General features: G+C 37.3%; 1 protein-coding gene across 1 annotated transcript; it reads right to left on the bottom strand.

Annotated features, from left to right (window-relative positions):
• Window positions 1-5,809: 5,809 nt before the first annotated feature.
• On the bottom strand, window positions 5,810-24,083 carry glud1.S (glutamate dehydrogenase 1 S homeolog). Its single transcript, NM_001093554.1, is given in 13 exon segments — window positions 5,810-6,666; window positions 9,698-9,760; window positions 11,811-11,902; window positions 12,081-12,204; window positions 12,589-12,669; window positions 12,757-12,894; window positions 14,911-15,048; window positions 16,958-17,137; window positions 17,429-17,523; window positions 19,254-19,317; window positions 20,313-20,368; window positions 20,907-20,987; window positions 23,655-24,083. Coding segments are annotated over 13 exon segments (1,623 nt in total). The 5' UTR covers window positions 24,046-24,083; the 3' UTR covers window positions 5,810-6,546.
• Between the last annotated feature and the right edge of the window lie 210 nt (window positions 24,084-24,293).

The following is a 24,293-nucleotide window of genomic DNA, read 5'->3' as shown; positions in this document are numbered from 1 at the left end:
GTTTCAAAAGCCAGAGCCACCAGGGCAGAGAATAGACAGGAACAGACCAACACTTTCAATAGCAATACATATACAAATAACTTAAAAAATATAGAACATTTGTAATGAACGTATATTGCAAAGTTGCTTCGAATTAAGTTTTTTTTTATTAGGCAAAAACGTTTTTTTGGGTTGACTTCCTTTAAGTTGCTGAAAATGACTTGGCTAACAGTCTCTTTAAGATCTATTTGAGCCAATGCTATGCTGAATAGTCAGTCTAATCACAGATCCAGACTAATGCTTAACCTTCACCTAACACCACACTGCTTTTTATATTTGACAGTTATCGACCAAGGATGCCAAGCTGCTCAACAAGCAAGTGACCAGGTGTCTGGACAGATTAAGGATAAAGTGCCTGGTGGATTGTGGAAATAGATCTAGAATATATACTAGAGATAGAAAAAGAGCATAATGTATTGCTGATTATTTACTTATACAATAAATATTACTCTTTGAAACAGAAGAGCACTTTTCAGCCTTTAATTCTATTTTATACTGATGAAAGCAAACTTGGTGGCAAAACAATATTTTTGGGGATTTTTTTTAGGTTTAAATTTTTTAGTATACTTATGATTATCTTTATGACAGAAAACCCACTGGAAAACCTCAGGTGCCAAGAAAATAGATACCATACCCAGTGGTGGATTAATGAGATATGGGGCCCCTAAACTACATCCACAAACCGGCCTTCCAGGCTACTGCTGGGTCAGATGTGTGTAGATCCAGACCTAGCTCACTATGGCGAATCGCATTCTTTGTGTGCCAGTAACGTCACTGAATCTGCACACATTCGTTCACACGCACATGCTTCTTCTCCCAGCAGATGCACCCAACTGGACCCAGCAGTGCAAATAAAAATAAATATTGAAAGAAAATAGAAATAATGATTGTAAAAAATCTAGATGGGCCCCTAGGCTATTTTATACAGTATATATAATTATTAGCAAGTGTTCAGATAATCTTCATTATGGAAGTTTGTTTCCCTAGCTCGTGGATGTTTGCCATACAGATTCATTGGGAACAGCGGACTTACAGGAGCAGATTGTTACTAGCCCTTTGCCCTGCAGAATGTTTTAGAAGCAGTTTATGATCAATCAAGGGTGATTTATCTTTAAGACCGTGTCAGATGCAGCACCTTTGCATGGTCCTAGGTTTTGGCAGTCCAGAGTTATGAACCCCTAAACGGCAAGGGAGCTTACTTAAAGGCAAATTCAACCCTAAAGTTAAAAAAACCCTACCCCCCTACCCTAGATGGCCCCCCTCAGCCTAGCTGCCCCTCCCACCGGGCAAATGCCCCTAAGTCTTATAATGCATATAGTATTGCAGAATCTGCTCACATTTATGGGTGGTGCTCTATCTGGGAACCTTGCTGCAATCCTTGGTATCCGTAATCTATATACTCATGGAAAATCAGATGGCACACACAGAAGCATTCGTGCTAAATGGTTGAAGTTTTATTGAGATCCCCACAATGTTTCGGAGGCACAGCCTCCTTTCTCAAGTGCTCTCAAATAAGTAAATTGGTACACAGGTATATATAGGTGCACTGGAGGAAAGCCCCTCCCTTTAAACAAGTGACATCACTACAAGTGTTTATACAAAACGTTACAACATCTTTTATTGTGACAAAATATATATTGTTATACTACCTGTGCAGTGACGAAAAGTGCTTATTACTTTGTTACACAGTAGTATCTGTGTCCATAAACACCCAGTGCGTGTTACGTGATTTCTTTCTTATAACTGTGAAAAGATAAAAATAAAACATATATAGTTATAAAATCACCACTAGGGGTCACACTAAGTCACTTTACTTACAAATCACATAAAGAAAAAGTATCTCTTTTTTAGAAAAAGCATGAGTAATTCAAGTACTCATTAAGTCCCATAGGGGCCATGGTGTTCAGTTTGTCAATCCACATTGTTTCCTTCTGTAGTAGTAACCGATTGAAATCCCCACCTCTAGGGGGTGCATTGACTACCTGTAGTACCAGCCATCTCAATTGGTTGCTGTTATGGCCTTGCAACTAGGGATGGGCGAATTTTTTCGCCTTGTTTCCCCCATAGACTTGTATGGCATAGTGCGTCAAAATAAAAAGACGCGCGTCAAAATAAAAAGACGCGCATCAAAAAAAATTTGCGAATTTTTGGCCAAACGAAACGGGTCAAATTCGCCCATCTCTACTTGCAACCGAAAATGCCTACTCACTGGGGTGACATTTTTCTGTTTTTCTAAATCACAATTGGTGATTGACCTTTTGTGCTGTCTTTACTTACCCCTCCGTGCAGATTCTGTCCAGCGGAGTTCACAGGCGCCATGTTCTTCTCTTCGGTATTCTTTGGGAAGCAAGTGCCGTATCAGCGAATACGCAGAGCAATCTTCTGTTTCAAGACAACTGCGCATTCACGAAAATTGCCGAATCGCTGATCTCATTCCGTAGATTACCGAAGCGGCAAGGTTTCAGGCATAAGGGCATGGGTGATTACATTTACAGTAGGTGTTGCTGTGATGGACTGGGCGTTGCCTCAACTGTCCGTCTATTATATGCATCTTTATGCTTCTGCAGGTGTGGCAAATAGATTGCTGCCTTGGCCACCCAGAATCTTTTACATTATCAACATTCAATTATAGAATGCATTCAGACCCCTTCCTAAACAGTGTCAAAAAATAGAAAAAAGAAAGAATTCGCCTTAAAGGTACAGTAACACCAAAAACTGAAAGTGTTTTAAAGTAATGAAAATATCATGTAGTGTTGTCCTGAACTGGTAAAACTGATCGGTTTGCTTTAGAAACACTACTATAGTTCATATAAACAAGCTGCTGTGTGGCAATGGCAGCCTGTATCTGCCTTTTCTCTGCCAACAGAGAAAATGTTTGTGTGCCACTGCCCTTCGGGTACCATATCAGGTAAGAAACTGTTGCTACCTGCATTTATAAGAAGAGTTCTGAATTCCTTAAAATTATCAGATAACCAGAAACTGACCATATTCTTAAATACCAATTTGGGGCAGTGCAATGAATGTCAGACTGTTTCTTACATGCTTATTTCAGCTTGGCAGGTCTCTATACATGTAATGATGTAATGCTCACTATGGTTTAGTGGAATAATGCACCCCCTAGTGTGAACTATAAGGACATTATAAGTCATCAAGTCAGACTTCTAATATTTTGCGACAGGGGGTACATACATACATTCGAATACACAAGATTCAGGGAGTCATGTGACAAATTTCATCACTGATGACATCACTTAGCCCTGTTTAGGATATAACATATAGGATATGCATGCATCTTGTGTATGATATTTTTCTATTGCCTTCTATCCAGATAGTAACATAGTAAGTTAGGTTGAAAAAAAAAAAATAAAAAAAGGGACACCTCCATCAAATTCAACCGTTTAAGTTTATATATAACCTGCCTTTTAGTTGATCCAGAGGAAGGCAAAAAAAAAAAAAAAAAAACATTCTGAAGCCTCTCCAATTTGCCTCAGAGTGGTAAAAATGCCTTCCTGGTTCCAAGATGGCAACTATGAGCTATCTTCCCTCCCCACTTGCTAAAAAGACATCCAACCTCTTAAAGCTATTTAATTTGTCACCCAGTATGACCAGTTAGACAGAACATTCTTTCATCTAATCGGAATGGGTGTACTTGTGTCAGATGGCGAGACCTACTGGTAAATAAAGCATTAGAGAAATTATATGATTCCCCTTATATATATCTATACATAGTTATATCACTGCTTAAGCGCCTCTTCTCCAGTGTGAGCAACCCCAACTTGGCCAGTCTTTCCTCATAGCTGATAATTTCCATACCTTTTACCAGTTTAATTACCATTCTCTGTACCCTCTTGAATTCATAAATGTCTTATTTGAGTGCTGGAGACCAAAACTGTACAGCATTTTCTAGATGGGACCTTACCAGCACTCTGTACAGTGGAAGAATAACCCTCATAATGCCATTCTTCAAGACAAAATTTTGAATGTGATCCCTTAACAAGCCTTCAAATAATTTGCCCACCACAGTTAAAATTACTGCCCTTTATTTGCCAGGCTGAGATTGGTTCCCCTTATTAAATATAGGAATGACATCAGCTTGTTTCCAATCCATAGGTACCATACTAGATGAAAGTGTGTCAGAGAAAAATCAGAAATAGAGGCTAGTCTAAAACTAAGCTTAGTACCTGAGGGTGTATTACATCTGACCCTGGCACCTTGTTCGCATTAATTTTCAGCCACTGACTAGACTGAGGCGAGCCAACAATTCATCTATGAGATGGGTCTGGGAACTCCTCTATTGTATACTCTGAAGAGTATAAGAACTGATTTAGCATATTTGCTGATTCTGTTACAACCATACTGGTACCATTATTTAAAGGCGCAACAATCTCAACCCACATCTTTTTACTATTAATATACTTAAACTGTTTGGGGTAAGTCTTGGTCCCAAGCATTCTTATACCCATACTGGGAAATGGCATGTTACTTTCTAGATGATATTACAGGGAAGCAATTCATGTTTTAAATTTGTTATTAAAAGGACACTAGGCATAGAGGTACCAAAACAGTATAATCATTGGGCATTCACTGGCTTGAGTTACTTTATTGTCTAGAAGGATGAATTTCTTTTGGTCTGTCATTCAGTCACCCTTTTCTTGCAATGCAGAATTGTATTTCCATGTTGGAAGTAGGAAAACTACCATTTCTGGATACATTTATGTTTAATTGACCTTGTACAATATCTATGTCGTTTAGTACGTTCACTAGAATTATATACTGTATAAGGTTTTTTGGAGACAGTAAAGATCTAATGAAATGCAGACAACAGAATATGTATATATTTGAATTAAGGATTTTTAATGTGTTTGATCACTAAGTCATGCAGTTATAAACTTGCCAATGTGCATATCCTACATGTGCCAAGGCTTCCAACAAGCCATTGGAACTATGAAGGCTAGCCTTATATTAAAAAAAAAAGTTGAATACATCCTCTCTAAATAGTAACAACTACACAGTATTTCTCAGGTTATTATGGGAGTCAAAGTCATGACCAATAACTGATGCAACAATGAGCACTTGAATAGCTGGAGTTCTCTTCAGAACAAAATTGTTACAGAACAGTTTCACCATTAACATTGCTTGGACATGGAGTTCTGCAACATGTTTTAGATCACTGGGTCAAGTTAATATCTATCCCTAAACCCTGCAATGCTTATGTCAAATTGCATATAGGGAGAGCGTCAGTCCCATTAAAATGGCTACAAATAACCATTTACTCCAGCATTGTTACTTTGCATATATAGTATGGGGGGGGGGGGGGATTCACAAAAGTAGAGGAAACTATACTTTGTCAATTTCTTTAGTTGAAATTAAGAAATATCAAAGACCTTAATCAGTATGGTAGTTTTGTACACTTTACAAAAATAAAGTCTAATACTTATATATAATCTTGTTACACACTTTTGGTGTTCGTTAAAACGGTTGTTAAACCAAGTGACATTTTAAGTAAAAGGAAAGATTTTTGGAGTGCAGTTAAAGAATTGAGAGTTCAGATGATTGTAAATTTTGCTTTTAATGATTTTCTGGTTTAATTGCACACTTTACTCCCAACTTCACTGCAAATGAATGTTAATTCCAGTTTTTGTGATTCTTCCACCCCCCATCTCCCCAAAAAAACCTAACACTACTTTAAGGAATTGTGTACCAGCAGCAAAGCTCAAAATGGCCTTCAGAAGTTATCTGCAACAATAAAAAGGCATTTCTAATCCACAAAGGCTTCTCACATGCTGTTTAATAAAAGTGCATTGTTATGAAGGGCTTAATCGAAAAGTATTTCCATAAACAGAAGATTGTATCTTTTATTTTTATAGCATATTAGAAATATACTTTAAAAAGCCCCTGCCTTTATAGTTCGTTACTGTACTAAAATGAAAAAGATTCCAGTCAGTTGTATCTCTCAGACATGGTTAAAGAAATTACACTTCTAAAAACCCAGAAATGGCTCATGATTTGAGCTACAGTGGGTACCATAAAAAAAAAAAAAAAAAATTAGAAGCCAACACTAAACACCTTGTTTCTAAGGCAGTAAGTGGTCAACTTGAACTTCAGTTCATCACCTGATCTGTTACAATAAATCACTGGTTAAACTGCACTCATTTTTGGTGACCACAAAATCTCACAGGAATTTGAGACTGTGCCCCATAAAAAATTAGATGAACAGATAACCAAGTATGTGCCAAGAGGTTAATGATAAAGAATTGACAATGTATACACCAGTAGTGTAAGTTTAGAAAAAAAAATATATATATTTTTTCTCAAAAATAATGGACGGAAGCATTTGGAACTAGAGTCCTCTACCACATGGCACAAAATTAAAAAGTGATGTTAAAAGGGAGATTTAAAAAAAAAAAAAAAAAAAAAAAAACCAAAAAAGCCCGTTTTACATGTAAACATATATGAAAGGTTTTTATGGAAAAGATGGCAAATATAATGATCCAACAGGTTTCCTTTTTATGTGAAAGTCAGGCCAGCCTCATTGTACACCTTAAATACTTTTTCTATGGCATTTACGTAGGCAGCAGTTCTTAGGTCCAAACCAAGGTTGTACTTCATAGCAGTGCGCATGATTTGCTGTAATGGAAAATATTAAATATTAGAAACAGCCAAGGTGGACAAGCATTTTACAATTTATTAGCCAACTTTTCTACTTAAAGGGAAACTATATCTAAAAATTACTTAATATAAGCTTCAGCATACTGAAATAAGAAACTTAAGAAACTATTCTGCATTGTTTCTGAAATAATAAAGGTTATAATACACAAAAGCCATGAATATCTTGTAAATTATATCCTTATAAACGGTGAGTAGTGATGTCATCAGTTATAAACGGTGAGTAGTGATGTAATTTTGTGTATTATAATAAAGTACCCCCAGTTGTAAAATGAGGATATTATAAGTTACCTCGGAGTTCCATGACCTGTATAAAAACACTCGGCCTTCGGCCTCGTGTTTTTATATGGTCATGAAACTCCTCGGTAACTTATAATATCCTTAAATTTTACAAGAGGGGGTACTTTATTCACTATATATTGACTATCCCTCTCTCAGCATCGGTTTATCTTCATTCTGTCTTCTTGCAGCAGTTGGATGTTAGATATTCCTTTACAGTTAGTTACAATATATATTATGGGGGATTCATTTATTAGCACATGAATTGGAGCCCATAAAAATAACCGATTCCAATACAAACAAAATCTAACAAAAAACTGCCTTTTGCACAAATCCTGCATATAGAGAGACAGAGCTCACTCTATTAAAATCACCAGAAATCCTAATACATCTTCAAGGCAAAAGGAGCCATCCTTTAAGATATATTGATCTAACTGTCGATGATTAGCTGACACCCAACTCCTGCATGAAGACAGTATGAAGATAAACAGATGAGAGAGGAATAATGAAGATAAAGTTGATTTCAGAAACAAATACAGAATCTTTAATTATTTGTATTTTTATATCAATATGTTGAAGCCTATATTAAATTTAAATTTTCGTGATAGTCTATTTTTTGGTACAGTATGGGGCACATTTACTAAGGGTCGAATATCGAGGGTTAATAAACTCTCGAATTCGACCCTCAAAGTAAAATCCTACGAATTCGAATATCGAATTTGTAGGATTTACCGCAAATCCTACGAACGAAAAATCGTTCGATTCAAAGGATTTCATTGTTCGGTCAAACGATTTTAATCGATCGAAGGATTTTTCCTTATGACCTTATAACCGTGATGGGGAAGGTCCCCATAGGCTAACATTGTACCTCGGTAGGTTTAAAGTGGCAGTCGAAGTATGTAGTCGAAGTATTTTTTAAAGAGATAGTACTTTGACTATCGAGTGGTCAAACGATTTTTAGTTCGAATTGAAGTCGTAGTCTAAGTACCCAAAAAAAACCAAACTTTGAAATTCGAAGATTTTTTCATTCAAATCCTTCACTCGAGCTTAGTAAATGTGCCCCTAAGTCTGGTGACTCGTCACTTTTGGTGCTATATTATAAAAAAATCCTCTATCACTTATGCCTACATAACCCTAGGAAATGTAAATGGCAATTGATCATGAAGGGTACTCTCCCAGGTACAACAGCCAGTCCAGTACATTTAACAGGCAAGGCAGTAAAGTCCCTGGCAAACCACTAATCAAAAGCTCCACCTGCCAACACTATTACACTACTACAAAGTGCATTTAGAGGAGATTCTGCACCTTTTATTATTGGTTGGTTGCCAAATTGATAAAATAATTGCTTTATAGCTGGGTGAAGAAAAAGTTTCTCAGCACTAATGTGCACAATGTCATTAGGCTCCACAGACCCTTATTATTTAACGTTTAAATAATTCACAAGCCCAAGCCATTGCATACATTTTAGGTTTCTCTCAAGATGTCATTGCGGATACAGGTACAGCAAATTATTTTTCTTAGGGTAAAATGAATTATGGTTAATAAAAATAGAGCCAATTCATCAAGCCATAACCAGCAAAATATCAGCTCTTACAAAACTATTCCTAAATGAAAAGCATTTTCATAACATGATTTGTTTTTCTGGGAATATATTTCCTGATAAAATATTTAAATTTCAGTCCCAGTAATGCAAATTCTATTGTATTTAAAATGTTTTTACAGAAGATTTTCCTTCACTATACCCATACTATAGACCAATAGATATTATATCTAAAGGTTTTATGTTCTGCTTTCTTGGAAAAGTATAATTAAGGATTAATTATGAAAGAAGTTAGTCACATTACAACCTCCATATTGTTTAGGGAGATGCTTTCATGCATTTGATACAACTCCTTTTCCAGAAACACAGTTTACTTAAATATTCCAGACAAGTGTAATCAGCACCTGAGAGAAATTCTATTTACGTTTCTTTATCCAGACCCAAACCCACAAGGGATTTTCAAACACCAGGCAGTCTCTAAAGAAAGATTTAACCCCTAATTAAACTGTACTGGGCACTAAATGTGTATAAGAAAGAAATCACCCATTTTAATATTGCATACGAATGGATCATCCCTTTACAACCTTTTCACAAATAGAATAATATCTGTGGGAATTTATGCAGTGCAAAAAATGTTGTAATAAACACAACTTTTCAAAAATATCTTTTAAAGCTATGAATTACAGATACCACGTTCTGAAGGATTTTTCTAGAATTGGACTGAAAAGGGCACATCATCTTACACCAGGGGGCACATCTACTAAGGGTCGAATATCGAGGGTTAATTAGCCCTCGATATTCGACGATCGAAGTTAAATCCTTCGACTTCGAATATTCGTTCGATGGAACAATTTCGAACTAAATTCCTTAGATCAAAAAAACCTTGGAAAGCCTATGGGGACCTTCCCTTAACATTGATGCTCGGTAGGTTTTTGGTGGCGAAGTAAGGGGTTCAAAGTTTTTATTTTAAAGAGACCGTACTTAGACTATCGAATGGTCGAATGATTTTTAGTTCGATTCGTTCGATTCGAAGTCGTAGTTGAAGGTCGAAGTAGCCAATTCGCTGGTCGAAGTCGCTAAAAAGACACTTCGAAATTCGAAGTATTTTTTATTCTATTCCTTCACTCGAGCTAACTAAATCTGCCCCCACGTTTTTGGAGTTTGAAAACTTACCCTTGCAGACCGTTCTATTGTATACGCCAAGCCAGAATGGACAATATCTTTCTCAGACGCACCCTGCGCAACAAACATATATGCTTTACCTTCTCAAGTTCAACACGAACAATCAGTAATAAAATAAAATAAAATATGATCTACGCTGGGTTTCGTGCAATAATCCAAAAAATGTGTGGCTTTTGGGTTTTAAATAAAAAAAATAAAAAATTTGTACGAGCTGGCCATAACCCATTTCTCCTTCACCTACTTCCAAAGCATATTTTACGGGAACAATTTAAAATGACAAATTCTACAGAGTTCAGCCCATGCTACACCATTGCTTAAGGCAGTATCAGTGGTATTTGTATATTCAAGCCAAATCTATTGTTAATAATTTGTATGCCATATGTTTCTTTATTCTCCCCAAGGTAAGCTGACACTTGTAAACATACAATAATGATGCAGAGGAGAAAAAGTACCACAGCTGATGAATTTTTTTGAAGAGTACTGGCCTGGTGTAGAAGTAAGCAAATAGATTTAATTCAGGGGGGGGGGGATATCTATTTTTACATTTAGTTCTATTAAAAAAAAAAAAAAAACACTTCTCTCCCCACCAGCATTCCTACAGTAACTGTGGTCGGTCAGTAAAGTTATACCACAGGGAAAGAAGAAGAATTTTGAAACCAGATTCATATAAAATTAAAAAGGTAGAAAGCCAATTATAAATTCATTCAGAGATCTGTTGTAGACTAAAATTTCTATACTTTATGCTTCTTTAAGTAATGAAAATATAATGTAATGTTATGCTGCAATGGTAAAACTGGTGTGCTTTAGACACTCTACTATAGTTTATATCAGGGATCCCCAACCTTTTGAACCCGTGAGCAACATTCAGAAGTAAAAGGAGTTGGGGAGCAACGCTAGCATGAAAAATGTTCTTGGGGTGCCAAATAAGTGCTGTGATTGGCCATTTGGTAGCCCCTATGTGGTTTGTCAACCTTCATTGAGACTCTGTTTGGCAGTACAACTGGTTTTTATACAACCAAAACTTGCCTCCAAGCCTGGAATTCAAAAATAAGCACCTGTTTTGAGGCCACTGGGAGCAACATCCAAGTGGTTGGAGAGCAACATGTTGCTCACGAGCTTCTGGTTGGGGATCACTGGTTTATATTAACAAAGTGATGTGTAAGAGGAGGAAAAGGCACAGGTTACACAGCTCTGTAGCATACAATGTGATTTTTCATACCTTATCTGTTATCCACTGTATAACCTGTGCTTGAATCGCTGCCAAAATGGCTACACGATAGCTTGTTTATTTAAAATAGTTATGTTTCTAAATCAAACACACCAATCAACCATCTAGTTGCTAGCATCCAAATTACCCTAGCAACCATGCATGGAGATGAATAAGAGACAGAAAGATGAGTAATCTAAAGTAGCAATAACATTTGTAGCCTTACATAGCATTTGTTTTTTTAGATGGGATAAGTGACCCCCTAGCTGAAAGCTGGAAAGAGTCAGAGAATAAGTAACTTTTTCACTTGGCCTTCATTATTTATTTTTTTTAATTAGTTGCCTTCTAACATCCTTAAAATTATTTTAAAGGTAAACCACACATTTGAGTAAAGTCAGAATATAGCCTCTCTAGCAGAACTACCTGACAGTGCAAGTCTTCTGCCTATGTTTGACACACAGGGGCACATTTACTAATGGTCGAATATCGAGGGTTAATTAACCCTCGATATTCGACCCTCGAAGTTAAATCCTTCGAATATCGATTTAGCGTTATTCGTTCGAACGATTCGACGGATTTTCCTTCGTTCAGAAATTGCCTAGAAAGCCTATGGGACCTTCCCCATAGGCTAACATTGATGCTCGGTAGGTTTTAGGTGGCGAAGTAGGAGGTCGAAGTTTTTTTTTGTTTTTTTTTTTAAAGAGACAGTACTTCGATTATCGAATGATTTTTAGTTTGAATCGTTCAATTTGAAGGTCAAAGTAGCCAATTCAATGGTTGAATTTCGAAGTATTTTTGTGGCTACTTCGAAGTATTTTTTATTCTATTCCTTCACTCGAGCTAAGTAAATGTGCCCCACAGTGTCAATTTACATTTAAACAATTAGCTAGTACTTACAGATATCCTAGCCTGGAATTCTGCGGTGGGCACAACTGGGATGGCCCCACCATGTTTCCCAAACTTTCTTTCTAAGCTCTCTTGGACAGACACTATAAACAAACAAAAACACAGGTTATATATTAAATTATCCATGTGGAACTATTTAAATATAAATATAGGTTAAAAAAACTGATTGTAATACTGTAATGAACATTTTACATGACAGACTTTGAATAAAAACATTTGGGGAAAAAAGGAAAAAAAAAAAAAAAACCTGATTGTACTTACTGAGCAAATGGTAGTTTGAGTCCCGCTCATATTTGAAGGTCAAACGTCCATAGCTAACATGATTGAGATTTTTAAGCCACTCAAAATAAGAAACCGTGACACCACCAGCATTCAAATATAGATCCTGAAAAAGAAAGTTTTATTGAAAGATGAAAATACAAAGTACAGTATATATTGAAATATTGGTAAGGACTAGATATTTAATAATGCAAGTGTGTGTGTTAATGTTTATACAGTATACAGGTGGAGAAAAGTGGATTATCCACAGTGTGCCTTTTGCTTTACTCCGTTATTGTGAAATTATGTATTCTGGGACTTGAAGTTCCTCTGCTTTCAATGGCGGGGGTGGAATGGATGAGAGTTTAAATGAGGTTTGGGAAATAGTGTAAAAGACAGATTATTATGGTCCATTAAAATGAATAACCCTTTATCTTTCAAAACTAAAAACCACTTTTTCCCCCCCAACTAAGATGCTGAACAAGAATAGACAGTCATGTAAAAAACTTACTGGAATGACCATGATGTTTCTTTCAAGGAAGATTTTGTCAGCTTCTGGGGTTGTAGGACCATTGGCTCCTTCTGCAATAATCTATTAGGGGAAAAGAATAAAGTATTTAGAACATAGAAAACATACAAAATGTAAAAAACATGCAATATAATTCTATAGAGTCCTTACCTTAGCCTTTATCTTATGTGCATTAGACTTTGTCAGTTGCTTCTCACTAGCAGCTGGGATAAGAATGTCACAATCTGCCTCTAAAATGTTTCCATCATATGGCTGGGCCTTTGGAAACCCAACAATTGTCCCATGTTGCTATTAAAATAAATAATTAAAAACACATTTATGAATTACAATAAACTCTAAACAGGTTAGGTCTTGCTGCCCTGTTGAGACCATTATGTCACATTTCAGCAAAGTATGATATTTGCTCAGTGGCGTAACTATAGCGGAAGCAGACACCGCAGTCGCATGGGGGCCAGGTAAACATGGGGGGGGGGGTCAGTACTGTGGGTTCTGCTTCCTCTATAGCGAATAAGAAAACCCCCTTTTCCCCAGCCGCTTTCTCTTACCGATATGGAAGGAGACGCAAGTCAGGGTGGGGGCGGAGTCATCAGAGAGGCGAGGATGTGGGCGGGCCCCTCTGAAGGTTTTTTTGTAGGGGGGCACAGCGCACTCTAGTTACGTCACTGTATTTTCACACATAGAAGGGCTTCCAAGCACTTCTTAGTCTTAGTCGGGTCCCATTAGGGCTTGGTATTGGGTACACTTTTATTTAACTTGTTTATTAATGACTCGGGGGGTTGTAAGTAATATATCAGTGTTTGCAGATGACCCAAAATGATCCAGCCCAATTAATTCCATCCAGGATGTGGCATCCTTGCAAAAGGATCTTGACAAACTGACAATCTGGGCAACTAAGTGGCAAATGAGATTCTATGTTGATAAATGTAAAGCCATGCGCCTGGGGATGTAAAAATATCCAAGCCACTTATACCCTTAATGGGACTGCACTAGACAAATCCATTATGAAAAAGGACCTTGGAGTCCTTGTAGATAATAAACTTGGCTGTAGCAAGCAATGCCAGTCAGCAGCCTCAAGGGCAAATAAGTTCTTGAGCTGTATTAAAGCGGTCAATATTACACTTTATATAGGCCCCATCTAGAATATGCCGTACAGTTTTGGTCTCCAGTGATCAAACAGGACATTATTGTATTAGAGAGAGTACAGAGAAGGGCAACTAAGCTGGTAAAAAGGTATGGGAAATCTTAGCTATGAGGAAAGACTGGCCAAATTGGGTATTATAATAACTATTTATAAATACATAAAGGGATCATATAATAATCTCTCTAATGCTTTATCTACCAGTAGGTCTTTCCAGCTGACACGAGGTCATTCCGAAATATTCGGAAGGGTTTTTTTTTTTTTCCAGTGAGAGCTGGGAAGATGTGGAATTCTCTCCGTGAATCAGTTGTACAGGCTGATACATTAGATAGCTTTAAGAAAGAGTTGGATGGCTTTTTAGCAAGTGAGGGAATAGAGGGTTATGGAAGATGGCTCATAGTACAAGCTGATCCAGGGACTAGTCCAATTGCCATATTGGATTTTTTGCCATTTTGGATATATTTTTCCTCCTCTGAGGCAAATTGGAGAGGCTTCAGATAGGGTTTTTGCCTTCCTCTGGATCAACTGGTAGTTAGACAGGTTAAAAAAAAGTTAAAAGGTTGAACTTGATGGATGCGTGTCTTTTTTCAACCTAACTTACTATGTTACTATTACATCTCTTAAATCTGTTATGACATGTACAGCATGTAGCATGGGTACATGCAGAAGTAAGAGGAACCATAACCCCTCATTTTTCTCATGTGAATTGTTTACAGTCAAATCAGACAGATTACTTATATCACTAGACCATTAGATAAAGTTAACATTGTCCAGCATATTTTACCGTAAAGCTGGGAAAATCAGAATAGTTAAAATGAAATGTTCATTTGAATTCATCTTAGTAAGAGCAAGACTTTTTTTAAACAGCTTCTTAAATGTAAATTCTAGTCCCAGATAACCAGGCAGATGTTTAAGGGACTAACTAGAAAATTACAGCTTCACAAAAGCTATATTCTAGTTTCTAGGTCACTAGTGAATAAAAGAGGGTGAATAGAAAGGCAAATACCATATTTAGTAACATAAACATAAGTGCCTGTTTTTGGTGAACTTTGCCTTCAAAAAAAGAAAAAATAATTACATTACAGATTGCGGTTTTATTAATGAAAACATTTTGTAGCGATTATATTTAAAAAAAAAAAAAAAAAAAAACCCCAACAACAACTTACTAGTTTGTAGTCCTCGAGTTCTTTAGGGTCAATGCCATTTGGGTTCCAGATGGTCCCATCAATTTCACCAATTCCAACACATTTGGCACCAAATCGGTGAAGATATCGCATAGAGTGAAGACCTACATTTCCAAAGCCCTAAAAAGAATAAGTTGGATATATAAAAAAAAAAGTGTGTCATTCATAGCCTACATATAGGTTAAAAGCAAAAAAGTCCAATAGGCGCTGTATTTGATATATAAGGGTTTGTTTGCAGCTCCCACCAAATGTGTCCACCTTGCAGGACGAACGCATAGGCTTGAAAACATATACATATAGGTTATTTTGTTAATAAAGAAAATGTTCATACTTAAACATTTCTTTTGTCATACATTGATTTTATTATACAGGAGTCGAATGTCATTCATAGCACTCTATAAACCAACTGATATTTTTTGCAGACAAAAGTGTTTTGTTTCATGGTGGTAAGTTGGCTATAAATGGGTAGATTTTGAAGTTGAAGAACCAGGTTGGCCTGCTTAAAAAAAACAAACAAAAAAAAAAAAAAAAAAACATTGGGGGCCTAGATGTAGCCCTGGATCTTCCAACCGTTTGTGCTAGGGTCAGTGCTTTATCGGTTAAATTAGGCCCATCTTGTTGGTGGCCAAATCTGGCTTACATCTGCTCATCTAGCAACCTCACCAAACAAACAGGTCTGGCCAGGTGTTGACACTAAGACAAAAAGAGAAAGAAAAAAGGTATATATATACTGCGAAGGGTGGTTGTCAGACCAGTTTAGCCATTGATATAGCCAGTGACGCTGCAGGCTTACGCGCCTTTATTTTTTTTATTGATGCTAGGTGGATAAGACTTTCAGGGGCATTATACTTAAGGTGGCCATACACAGGCAGAATAATGCTGCCAATATTGGTCCTTTAGATTGATTTGACAGCTTATCTGCCTGTGTGTGGGGGTTTATAACAGGTCTCCACAATCGATATCAGGCCAAAAATCGTCCGGATATCAATTGGGCAGGTTTGATTTTTTTCCTGAGATCGAGGACCTCATTGGTTAGTTGATGCAGTCCTATGACCTGTCGGTACCCATCCCCTTCGTTATAATCCGATCAGTTGGCCCTAAGGCTGAACGTTTGGATTAACCCGATATTGCCCTGCCTTTGGTGGACATATCGGGTTAAGATCCGTTTGTTTGGCAACCTTGCCAAACGAGCTGTTCTTATCGTGTATGGCCATCTTTAGTCAGCAATGGTTTAAATAGGCTGGTCAGAGGGCACAAACGGTCATGGCTATACTGTGTTGACAACAATCTATTCCCTTTTAGGACAAGTCAGGTGGTTTTCGCAAGTGGCAACATGGTTTCCCTGACTAATTACCTATAGCTTTACTACAACCCTGCTGGTATTCTGCCTACCATGACCTGAGAAGCTCCATCCAGTTGATGGCTTTGATGTGGTGAATCTCATAGGGGTGTATTACTTTCTGGTAAGGGTTATTTAGCCTGGCAGTGTTACAGGAGGAAAGATCTGAAATACACCACTGCAATCGGCAAACCTGTCCCACCACTTAGACCCCTATACAGTAGCAAGAATATTGTAACTTTTGTTTTTAAACCTTTTCAGCTCTTTTGATCAATATTTTAAATTACTTATATAGTAAAGTGGAGTTTTAGTATAAATCAACTTCTCCTAAATACTGAATTACAACATAAAGGGTGGTGCAGTTAGATCCACAGTCTTTTTTAATAAAGTATTGGAGTCCTGTGTGGGTACACGGGACATTTAATTGCTACATTTTAATGCTCGCTCTTTCAACTCCATGTTTGAAGTGAGGCTATAGGGATAATTAATGACCAGGCTTGCTGCTCTTTGCATGGATAGCCACAATCTGTAGATCTGGAATATTTTATGGAACGTATGCAACACAGAAGCAGGTGTTTCCTTATATGCACAAAGGGTCCCCCAGACTGTCTGTTTCACAAATGGATGCCTAAGAAAAAAAAATCACTATACGCAAAACAAGAGTGAGATTAGGACAACACCAGGTTTTACCTGAATGACGAAAGTCTTGTCACCAAACCCAGGAGTCATACCCAGTTGACTCATGTAGGAAGCCTCATTGATAAAGTTTTCAATGCCATGAAAGACACCACGACCAGTTGCAGATATACGACCATGAATACCTCCTTGGCTGATGGGTTTTCCAGTTACACAAGCATGAGCATTGATATCCTGCAAGTGGATTATCAGTCATTATAACTAGCAATCTTCTGAACTACATCATTAGCATAATATCTTCTGCTGGAAACTGATTTAGGCAGACAGAAATCTAGAATTCAGATATCTTTGAAGGGGCAAGTGTGGAATGTAGTAAGTTAGCACTATGACTGGTAACCCATAGCAAACAACCTTTAAATGTAATTATGTATTTGCAATGAGATAGTAGACCTTCAAACTATTATTACACAAAGCAGCATGCAATTTTATTTATACACACACTCTTATAATATATCTAGCTCTTACCGTGTGGCCAATTGTATTAGCATAAGTATCAGCAATCCATGACATTTCTCGTTCACCTGTACTCATATCTGGAGCAGGAACATCTATGCCTGGTCCTGTTGAAAAACAAAGTTATGGGAAGGGAATAAAAGTAACTGTATACAATACTTCTTGGTGGATGGTACAAAGATATATTGATATATACAATAAACTTATACTTAAAGGGATACGGTCATGGGAAAAAAAAAATTTTTTCAAAATGAATCAGTTAATAGTGCTGCTCCAGTAGAATTCTGCACTGAAATCCATTTCTCAAAAGAGCAAACAGATTTTTTTTATATTCAATTTTGAAATCTGACATGGGGCTAGACATATTGTAAATTTCCCAGCTGCCCCAAGTCATGTGACTTGTGCTCTGATAAACTTCAATCACTCTTTACTGCAAGTTGGAGTGATATCACCCCCTCTCCCTTCCCCCCCCCCCAGAAGCCAAACAAAAGAACAATGGGAAGGTAACCAGATAACAGCTCCCTAACACAAGATAACAGCTGCCTGGTAGATCTAAGAACAGCACTCAATAGTAAAAACCCATGTCCCACTGAGACACATTCAGTTACATTGAGAAGGAAAAACAGCAGCCTGCCAGAAAGCATTTCTCTCCTAAAGTGCAGGCACAAGTCACATGACCAGGGGCAGCTGGGAAATTGACAAAATGTCTAGCCCCATGTCAGATTTCAAAATTGAATATAAAAAAAATCTGTTTGTTCTTTTGAAAAATGGATTTCAGTGCAGAATTCTGCTGGAGCAGCACTATTAACTGATTCATTTTGTATCTTGGGGTACAGCATCTATTGCCTATGCAGTAGACAGTGAAAAGTCTATTGTATCTAAAGAAATCAAAACCTTGTTTGTAGTCTGAACAAGCATACCAAGAATGTTTTTCCTCTCAAAAGACTCCAAATAAAGAAATTTAACTAGAGTAGTGAATGACTGCAGATTTCTTCTTCTTCTCAAAAGTAGTAGCAAAACAAAAGGAAAGCTTATCTTTTTACATTATATTATTATATTCTTTGAATACAACTGCACTGTTTCTGCTGTCAAGGTCTGCTGTCAAGGTATGCTCACTACCACATGAAAAGCTATCTCCTCCCCCAATGCTGACAAGAGCAGAAGTGGCTGCCCTAGAATTCGCAAGTTTCTGGCAGTTGGAAAGTAAGAGCGGAATGAGGAGTCTCCCATCTCCTTTTTATTGAAAATACTACACTATATTTAATTCTGTCTGCCTTTTCCTATGCTATAGGACATAAAAACTATAGAATACACAGTTGCCGTCATTTCTTGGTCCTGCCTCTCTACTTCAGAGCCTCTCTATTGGTGAGGCAATCACAATATGTGTGTGGCCAAGGGTAAATTAATGAGAAGTCACGATTTATCAAAAATTGAAATCTATAGATTTTCCCTGAGTAGCTACACTAGAATACATACATAGACAAGCATTTTTTTGAATAACCTGTGCACTTACTGCTCCATCAGGAGTCTTGTGGTACTATAAGATTCTAGAAGATTTCTCTAGACAAGTATTGTCAGCTGATGCTTCTTCATATCACTGAATAGAAAAAGCTTTAGCAAACCAGGTAAATGTCAAAACCCGATGCTTTCCAATTAGATTGGTTCAATTTGCCCATAAGCCAAATGAGAGCCATGTAGATGGATAACCAAGTATCTCACCGCTTATCTTAATCTTCATTTGACAAAAGTTAGCCCATGTATGGCTTTTATAATACTATTTAATAGACAAATATGCAAAACAGCACTGAACTTCGCAGAATTGAGGCTAAAGACTTACCAATAAAGCCCTTCTTTGCGAGTTCTATTGTAAACCTTCTAGTTATCTTTTCCAATTCTGCATCCTATAATGCAAAAATACACAAAAAGGGATGGATTGCAAAAAAAAGTTAAAAAAAATAAAAATAAGAAAAGTAAAATATAACGAAACTGTCGATTACGAAATAAAACCTATTCAATGTTCATGTCTAACAAAATTTCTTATCTTCTACTGAAAATGCTAGTCTAGTATAGCAATTTAACTTTATGGATATAGTGATACCTCCAATACGCAGACCAAAGTTCCGTGTTATCAGCAAGTACAAGACTTAGTTATACAAGAATATACACATTACAACCCTTATCAGTCTTTTATGCCCATGTCATTCCCAAGCGCCATGATCTGGAGAGGGCCATTTTATGGCTCAAGTATTTTAATAGTAGTTGAAGTCAAGCATTTGGCTGCATGACCCCTCTGGAAGCAAACCTATAGCAAGTTAGATCTATGGTTACCGATTTTTAAAAATAAATAACCCCGACCCCAGGACATTTGGTCCTAGAACGGATAACTACACAATATGCAGGCAAGTGAAAGTGTTGTTTAAAGGAACAGTAACACCAAAAAATTATTTAAGTGTATCAATGCAATTGCAATAGAATTTACTGTTGCCCTGCACTGGGAAAAGTTCTGTGTTTGCTTCAGAAACTTTACTATAGTTTATATAAACAAGCTGCTGTGTAACCATGGGGGCAGCCATTCAAGCTGGAGAAGAGGCACAGGTCACATAGATAACAGATAAGACCTGTAGAATACAATGGTGTTTTATCTGGTATCTGCTGTGTATCCTGTGCCTTTCTCCTTTTTTCCCCAGCTTGAATGGCTGCCCCCATGGCTACACAGCAGCTTGTCTATATAAACTATAGTGGTGTTTCTAAAGAAAACACAGAATTTTCACCAGTGCAAATAGACAGTCTATTATATAAATTACGTTGATACATTTTTATTTTTTGGTGTTACTGTTCCTTTAAGGGATACCTTAATCCAGAAAACGTTTTAAACATGCAGACCCATCATACTTACAGAAAAATTTCTTGGGTTAATTTTGACTCCAGCTTTGGCTCCCCCAAAAGGCACATCTGCGAATAAATGTCAGTAATAAGTAACCATCTCAAGCATTAATACATTAAACTCAACAGTGTAAAATACTTTATATAGGTACTGTTATGTTTTGACTACATTCCTCTAGAGTTCTGTTGTGGGGTGTACTACAATACGGCACACAAATATTATATATATATATATATATATATATATATATATATATATATATATATATATATATATATATATATATATATATATATATATATATATATATATATATCTATCTCTCAATGATTTGATTTAATAGTTTTACTTGCAGTTCTATAAAAAAAAAATCTAAAGTATACCCTAATTCTGTATTTGACCATCTTTGACAATGAAAGTGAAAATGTTTTGTGTTAAATTTACCAAAAGCAGTTTTAAGTCACTACCAACTCCAACACAAGTGACAGTTAACTCAAAGCCAATTCTATTTCATTAAATAGAAAGTTTAAATAATTTTCCTTTTCAATGTCTAACTAGGCTAACATGCTTACTGAAGTCTGATACAAATTGCCAAACAGAACTTACCAACTACTGCACATTTGTAGGTCATCAGTGATGCCAAGGCTTTTACTTCATCAACACTGACTTCTGTGCTGTAGCGAATACCTGTTAAATGAATAAAGAGAAATTAGAAGGCCAAAAAAAAAAAAAAAAAAAGAGAGAGCTGCCAATCAATAACTAGGGTAAAAATATGTACTGACCATCTGATTCAGAACCCAAGATGCTATAACTGATCTTAATATTATATGCCTGCTGCATTACAATACAATGCTTTCGTCAATCTAATAGACAGCATAGTGGTCCATTTTCCACAACTCACAAGTTGCTACTGCAATATTCTTATACTGACAACACATGCAATTTACTCAACTTTTTAACTATTACTAAATTTCAAGATAGTAACCATTTTCCAGCAATGGGGCATGCAGTTGCTTATACCAAGGATCGGCAATTATCTTTGGAAGACTGGTGTAATTAAAATGAAATCTATGTTACAAAATAATCTTTAATGCTACAAGTTATAGCTCATCATTGCTTTCACTAGCTCTACTGTTAACAGCACAAAATTTCACATATAAATGAAAAAAAAAAAAAAGTTTAGTTTTTGGCATGACTCATTGTTAGTTTATTACCACAGTCTCTACAGTTTCCACTGGCCCAAAATCAAAAGCTTTCTGAATGAAAGCATTTTTATTTGTACCACTCCCTAAAAGTAAAACGGCAACCCTCAGATGTCTCAAAATGAATGATTCCTTTTATATACAGATATCTTTTGGTATTTCCTCACGATTTAGATTTGCTTCCCTCCAGCTGTCTGCAACTAAATTAGTGTATTGGGGGGTATATTCCCTACTCTAACATAATACTCAACTATTTTGTCTATTACATCACAAAATATGGGTAAGATTATGGAAGTTCTTGGATATTGATTAAAGAGGTTGTTCACCTTCCAATCACTTTTTAATTCAGTTGTTTTTAGTTTTGTTCCCCAGAAAAAATACTTTTTTCAATTACTCGTTTATTTTTTACTGTTTTTCTAAGTTTAAAGTTGATAGCTTGTGTCTCTGGTGTTTGAGTGGGGCAGCTCAGTAATTCAGGTGTAGATTCTAAACAGTTACAATTTTGCAACATTTAGTGGATACATTTCTCAGCAGCATCTCCGGAGTATTAGCAACTATTGTATCAATTCTAACAGCTGTCTGTAATGAAACCCAGAGATTCTGCTCAGCAGGGACAAATAATGTATCCACTACGTATCAACTAAATGTATCCGTTTAGAACAGTTTATAGGGTCGCAACCCCCATCCCAGAGCTGGTTCAGAAGGTGAAAAATGACACTTTACACTTCAATATTAGAAAAACGGTCACACGTAGAAAATAGAAAGTCAATTGGAAGAAGTCTTTATTTCTGGTGATCTATCTGAAAACAACTAGTTGTTTGAAGGTGAACCACCCCTTTAAGCAAAACCCGTCGCCCACACATCCATCTTGCAGTTGTAATACCTATTTAACAGAAGTTATCATGTGACCTTGAAGCTTTACAAATAGCTCAAATTCACAAAAGTTACTACACTACAAGGTAATTTAAACATGCTATGCTGCATTTTTTTTTCTGTTTTTTAGAACGGTGTATGAGGTCTAAACTGAATTAAATGGTACAGGTATAAATTAGTGTACAACAATGATCCTCACAGCTGCACTTCCAGATAAACAAATTTACCTCACCATGCAAATAAGCACATGACCTGGCTGTCAATCACGATCTAAAGTGAATGAACAGGGAGTATGAAATGTCTATTACATCGCTAAATCCAAGAAGACCTGAATAGTGGAATGAAATGCAGAACCTTTCGGCTGGTGCAGTATTAAGTATATAAAAGATTACATTTCTAGCCATTTTTGTTTCGGGTTGTCTTTGCGCAATAACGGTTTGTCACCAGCAGTAGGTGACTGTGTGCAGCACTGTACTGGCCCATTAGTTTCACTTCTGCAAACCTTCATTCCATTATGCAGCAGCAGCAGCACAATTGAGAATAATTTTTACTATTCTCAGCAAACTGTTAAGCGCAGCAGTCACCTTGCTATAAAGGCTACAAGTGTAAAAAAGGCTGGCCTACTCGTAATAAACAGGGATTATTAAGAGAGCGGAGCATTTTTTAGATTGTAAACTCTTGCACACAGTTTCCACAGTACCAGCTGGACTACAGTGAATATGCATTTTGCTTTTTGATTTTATCCTGTGGCAATTTAATGACCTCATTTTGTCCTTGGATCTTCTTTCATGGAAGAGCAATTGTGCACAGAAATTGCATTGCTGAAAAGTAATGTAATGATGTAATTCCATCATTGTACTAGAACAGCATTTTCCAAACTGTGAGGCTGTAGCCCTCCCCCACGGAGGAGTGGCAGGACATGGACCAATGGATGGTGGAATTCTATCATAAAACACCAGTCTGAGCCAGATTTGGGAGAATGGGGACCTATATGTCTCTATTTTGTCTTTTGGAAGAGGGTCGGAAAAGAATGCTTATTTGTCTTGCTAGATGTGGGAATATGTATATACAGCTATATTTAAAATGTTGAGGGAGGGTAAGTGGGGCTTAAAATTTAAAACTAGATCTGAAAACCAGTGCACTGTTATCTAAGGCTACTAAACATGCTTTATTACAGCTCCTCCCCAGTAAAGCAGCCTGGCAGCTCCGCCGGACAATCATACACTCAGTTAAAGTGAACCCACATACAAATATATGTCCTGCTCCCTTTCATTCTCACCTCCCTTGCACGGAGTCCGGTGCTGGCTGTGCTGTGCCCGGTAGCCCTCGATAACCTCCCACTCGCCATTGTCCCTTTTGATAGGGAAGCTGACACTCAGGACGTGGTTGCAGGGTTTTATGATGCGCAGGATCCCCCTCACCCGCAGCCTCTTCTGCTCCTCCGTCTCGCGTGTCCGCAAGTCCTCCACCAACTTGTCCTCCACAATGCCGGCGCCTCTGTCGAAGAATCCCTCCACCATCTTGAAGAAGTTGGGGTCATCGTCTCCGTTCACGGCCTGGCTGTAGCGACGCAGAATGGGTGCGGCAGAAAGCGGCAAGACACTATCAGCAGTGCATGAAGCCAGAGCACCCCCTCCGCGAGATACCAACTCCCCTATGTATCGGTACATTGTTACGGGACGGTGAGGGGAAAGCAGAAAGACAGGAAGGTTAATGACAGCAGTGGCCGCTAGTACTGTGACAGCAACGAGTAGAACGCGCAGCCGCTGACTTTATATGGTGTGTGCGCGTGGCCGGGAGTGGGCGGGGCCATTGCGTGTGCCTGGGTAATGGGGGAGCGTTCCTGTGGGGATGTAGGATTGCACTAGGTTTCTTTATTTACTCAAAATCGGGTCTGTTTTTTTCTTTTTTAGTTCTA

The sequence above is a fragment of the Xenopus laevis genome, chromosome 7S (assembly GCF_017654675.1).
Source record: "Xenopus laevis strain J_2021 chromosome 7S, Xenopus_laevis_v10.1, whole genome shotgun sequence".
Lineage (NCBI taxonomy): Eukaryota > Metazoa > Chordata > Amphibia > Anura > Pipidae > Xenopus > Xenopus laevis.
The sequence above is the reverse complement of the archived record's forward strand: the minus strand, read 5'-3'. Positions and strand labels throughout refer to the sequence as shown.